This window comes from Stegastes partitus, unplaced genomic scaffold, assembly GCF_000690725.1.
Source record: "Stegastes partitus isolate 25-593 unplaced genomic scaffold, Stegastes_partitus-1.0.2 Scaffold2259, whole genome shotgun sequence".
NCBI lineage: Eukaryota > Metazoa > Chordata > Actinopteri > Pomacentridae > Stegastes > Stegastes partitus.
Genome location: NW_007579990.1, coordinates 86708 through 91669, shown reverse-complemented (window position 1 = coordinate 91669; position 4962 = coordinate 86708). Strand labels below are relative to the sequence as shown.

The 4962-nt window shown below is 48.2% G+C and overlaps 2 protein-coding genes across 4 annotated transcripts in view; one reads left to right on the top strand and one right to left on the bottom strand.

The window, feature by feature from the left end:
* The window catches only part of minpp1b (multiple inositol-polyphosphate phosphatase 1b), a gene marked incomplete at its 5' end in the record, with an annotated part of 1985 nt that extends 649 nt beyond the window's left edge, over nucleotides 1-1336 (top strand). Inside the window, 3 exons of the mRNA XM_008304596.1 lie at nucleotides 41-171; nucleotides 259-392; nucleotides 910-1336. Coding sequence (XP_008302818.1) covers nucleotides 41-171; nucleotides 259-392; nucleotides 910-1163 — 519 coding nt within the window. The remainder of the gene's footprint in view (nucleotides 1-40; nucleotides 172-258; nucleotides 393-909) is intronic.
* A 1057-nt stretch (nucleotides 1337-2393) lies between these two features.
* The window catches only part of atad1b (ATPase family AAA domain containing 1b), a 7061-nt gene continuing 4492 nt past the window's right edge, over nucleotides 2394-4962 (bottom strand). For all 3 annotated transcript variants that reach the window (XM_008304591.1, XM_008304590.1, XM_008304592.1), the window contains one exon: nucleotides 2394-3584. In XM_008304591.1, the coding sequence (XP_008302813.1) occupies nucleotides 3464-3584 (121 nt within the window). In that variant the 3' untranslated portion in view covers nucleotides 2394-3463. The remainder of the gene's footprint in view (nucleotides 3585-4962) is intronic.

The window sequence follows — 4962 nt, the reverse complement described above, 5'->3', positions numbered from 1 at the left end:
AGGTGTTGTGGGTTAACTTGTCCCTGGTTTTTGCCTGCAGGTTCTGGAGTACCAGTCGGACCTGAAGCAGTACTGGAAACGCTCCCACGGTCATGTGATCAGCAGTCTGTCCAGCTGTCCTCTGTTCCATCACATCTTCAGGACGCTCGATAAAGCCGGACGTCCTCGCAGGTCAGTGACGTTCGTTCCTATCATCCATCAGCGCTGACTGATCATCGATCGGCTGACTGATCGATTGGTTGATCGTGTTCCTGTCAGGTCCACGGATGCGTCTCCAGAGCCGGCCTCCATCTTGGTGGGGCACGCTGAGACGCTCCTCCCCCTCCTCTCCCTGCTGGGACTCTACAAGGACGAGACTCCGCCCACAGCCAGCAACTACCAATCACAGCACGGTATGCAAACCCTGCTCCCACCCCACATCCAATCAGAGGCCATAAAATATAGAAATTATTATTATAATTTTTAGAAATAGAATGTGATAAAAACATTCACATCAGAAAGAGCAGCTATAAAATCCCTGAAAACAAAATATTTCAACGATCTTTGAGAAACAGCTCAGAGACGCTAATGAAACACCGACAGATGTTTGACAGAACGTTCAGAAAACCCTCAAAAAATAGTAAGAAAAGAGATGAATTATTATTATTAAGAGAAAAACATTAACATCTTTGGAAAAAAAAGAACAAAATCCTGCAGAAATCTCTGGAGGAGACGTAGCTCCTGAAGGTTATTAACAAAGCAGCCAATAATATGTGAAAGTTGTTCAGAAAACGTATGAACAGGATATGAATAAATACATCCTGTGAAGGCAGCAGATGGCAGACAGTCCTTCAGACACCATGTCAGAGCTCAGAGCTCTCAGTCTGTCGTCGTTGCCTTCGGTCTGAACTCGCCCTTCTCGTCTCACAGGTCGGACTTTCCGGACGAGTCGGATCGTCCCGTACGCCGCCAACCTGCTGTTCGTGCTGTTCGACTGCCAGCGAGGCCCGCGGCTGCAGCTGCTCGTCAACGAGTCGCCGGTTCGATTCCCGGGGCTGCAGGCGGAGGACGCGCCGCTGTACCGTGACGTCCGCGCCGCCTACCGCCACCTGCTGGACGGCTGCGACTTCCACAGGGAGTGTGAGGGGAGAAGCGGGGGCCGCGGCCCCAACACCGAGCTCTGAGGGCCCCGGCCTCCGGACCGCCGCAGCCTTAATGCACCTGTCGGACCAAGCCCCGCCCCCTCACAGCCACTGTCCAATCACAGGCTGACGCAGCTGTTGTTTAACCCTCTGAACCCTGGTCCTTCACTGAGGTTCATGTTTCAACATAAAGTCCTGCAGCTCTGAGGAACCAGAACATAAAGGAGGAGAGAGAACCCAGAGACGTCTTCTGTCAGCAGGACTCAGAACCACGGAGACCAGAGAGAAGAGACGTTTCTCTGGTTATGTCTTTAACAGAAACATAAACACCTGAAATCGTCACGTCCGACGTGTTTCCAGATGTTAAACCCTGGAGCACCTCGTGTCTCCTCGTCCTGACTGCTGAGTCAGTGGAGGAGGATCAGCTGTGATGAGAAGCTTGTTTACAGAATCTGCTTCAACGGTTGGTTTTTACGATTTCCCTCCATAAAGACAAAACTCTGATCATTCTTTGTTTTCACAGTTTTGCGCTGATAAGCGACGGTTTTGGCGTTCAGAGGGTTAAATGCTTCCAGCTGCTCCTGATCTTCTTCCTGTAGTTTAAATCTGGAGCCTCGTCCACACTTTTCAAAGTGACTTTTTGTCTTCTGTAATTTATAACTCAAACCTTCACTCCGATTAAAGCAGCAGAAGATTCACTGCTGAGGGAAACTGAAGCAGCTCCTGACCTCTGCTCTGGTTCCTGAAGCACACAGAGGACTTGGACCTCGGTCTCCTGCTGGATGGACTGTGCATGTGTCCGTCAGGCATCGGTACTTTGGTTCCTCTAAACCAGGTGGAACAGACGCTATGGATTAAACACAGCGAGCGCTCGCAGGTTGTTGGGATGTTTTCTTCACAGGGTTCCTTCTGAAGCAGCTTTAATTTATTCACCTTTCATCATCGTGGGTTTGATTTGTGGGTTTTTGCAGATTATTCTCTGAGATGTTTCATCTTTGTGTAGTTTTAGATGTCTTTGTGCCAAAATCGGGATTTTTGCGGGTTTCTTTTATCAAACTGGTTTTACTGGTGGACGGCAAACGTCTCCAAAAGAAAAAGCTTTAATAAAAGTTTTTCACAGCCTTCAGTGTCTTTGATGGCCTCGACTGGAGCCTTCAGCGGACGGATCTCTGGTCACTTCACTGTCCAGACATGAAGTTAAAGCTCATGTTGCACAATCTGCTCATTCAGGTTTTATTTTACTGAACATTCAAGTCACAAACAACAACGACATCATCAGTCACATGTTTCGAGCAGTTTATTACATCATCACTTCACAGCCAATAAAAACCCTCCTGTGTTTAAACTATGCAGGATTCTGGAGGTTCTGATCTTACAGTGCGAACGTTTGCAGGTTTTCTCCTCCATCAGCAGAAACAAGGCATCGACTCGTCTGACAAACTAAACTCTAAAGACGTGAGGTTCTGTCCCACAGAACCAGGAAGTTCGTCCACTGCAGGAGATCCAAATGAAAAGTACACTTGATGAGAATCACACGGTGAGCGTCTGTCACAGTTACGTCTTTATCTTACACAGTAAACACTTTAAAACAGGAGAACCAGGCGGCGGGTTCTGACCAGAACCAGGATGCGACCCAGTTTAAAGGAGAATGAAGCAAAAACTCTGAACCGGAAATAACAAACACAGGTTCCAATAAATAATCCATGACGGAAGTTTAAATGAAAGCTGATGATTCATGGAAGCTTCAGCTCCACATAATTTAACCAAACACCAAGAATCACACGTTAATCAAACGTCCTTAACGAGGATGTTTCCATTAAACCAAAGTAAACCAGATTTTATTTGAGTCAATTACAAACCTGTCCCAGAGCTATTGTTTCTGATAACTCCCCGTATTGATTATTGACCTGGAGGCTGCAGGTTCACACCAGGCTGACGGCGCCGCTGTGGATGTTTACAGACGTTCCTCGGACGTGAATTAAAGGTTCTGCTGAAACCCTTTCTGGTCTCAGCTTTAATCCACGTCAGAGGAGCGTGTTGGTGGAGGTCCGGTTTAAACGCGATTCTCAGCTTCTGTTTGAGATGCACAAAGACAAGAGGACGAGGCCGGCGGTTCTGACGGCGGTTCTGACGGCGCTGGAGGACGGACCCTCCTGTGGCTTTATTTACAGTGAAACCTGCAGCCCACGTTCCTGCACTTCTGGATTCTTCCACGCTGGCGTTAGTGGAAGCGGAGCGCCAACGACGGGTCAGCTGGTGAAACAAAAACACAAAGCAGTGGCACATGGAGACCAGCTGTGGGTCGGGAATCGAACCCGCGGCTCGGCGTGCGATCAGTGCGCTCAGTCCAGAGCGGCGTGCAGCAGGGCGCCGTGTCCGCCCGCCGACTTGGACTTCTTCATCTTGCTGATGGCCTTCTGCAGGTCGGACTGATGGATGGGACGAATGAAGTCCTCTGAAGCACTGAGAGATCAATAACACCGATTAGATCTGATCAAAGGGTCACAGCTGATCAATACCTATCAATAGTCACCAGGTTAGAACCACATTAATGCTCATGTGTCAGTTTGGTCGTCTCTCAGATTCTCTTTGATCGTGTTCAGTCCTGAAAGCTGGAAGTTAAACATGCTGCAGGTTTGAACAACAGATCAAATATGACGGAATTAAAACTGATTTATCCTCAGAGTGGATCCTGTCTACGGATGGTTCTGGTAGGTTCTGGAGGTAAACCGGTCCTTCCATGGTCTAGAACTGGTTCTGACCAACCACCATCACACATGCTGACACGAGCCTGGAAAGTTTACCCAGAATGCACTTTGTAAAGTTTCCTCTGGTGACTGATCAGAACCAGAACCACATCCACGGTACCAGTGATTGTTTCTATGACTCTNGCTTATTTCATGTTTCCACATCAGAAGATCAAATGGGAAACTACTTTGGAGCTGATGCTCATGTTAGCTTGTGGAGTGAAAGAAGCTAAAGCTAGCTTCTGTCACATATCAAATCTACAGACTGTATATGTTTATATACAGTCTGTGATTAAATCTGTTTATTTTTAATGAACCTTTAACTTGAGCTCAGTTGATCAAAGTGCTGCATGCACATATAATAAGACAACAGCAGAAACAGCTGCTCAGAGCTGCCTACCTGTTAGCCACCTAGCTCGCTAGCCAACACTGGCTAATGTGTTAGCATAATGTACTGAAATACTGCGCGGTGTGACGCTAAAGGGACAAACTGTGTGCTGTTCAATGGGATTGTTGCTCCCAGAGAATCTTCCTGGTTTGACTGCTCATTGTTATTCATTTCAACAATGTCTGAAGTCTGACGTTAGCAGCTCTGGGCTGCTCCGCTTCAGCAGTTAGCTCGCATTGAAACGTAGCCTGCAGCCGCCATTTTGTGAAGGCCAGAAGTTGTCGGTCCAGAAGTTGTGAACACGACAGAGTCAAGTAGACCTGAATAGGACCAGCGTGAATGTTTTAATACAGACACTGACCACGTCTGTCCTGATGCAACATGTTTGGTTCCATGAAGCTGCACAGCGACGCCGTTCTGACCAGTGAAACACACACAAGAGGAAAAGTTAAACATCAGAAATTAAACTTCCTCACAGGTTCTGTCCTCAGAGCCGTCCTCTGTCCAACGGCAGCAGCAACACAGGGACAGCGTAAAGATGGCCGACACGTCTGAACAAACATGGAGCCACGACATCCACCTGGAGGCTCCTCCACCTGCCCACCATAACATGGAGGCTCCTCCACCTGCCCACCATAACATGGAGGCTCCTCCACCTGCCCACCACAACCTGGAGGCTCCTCCACCTGCCCACCACAACGTGGAG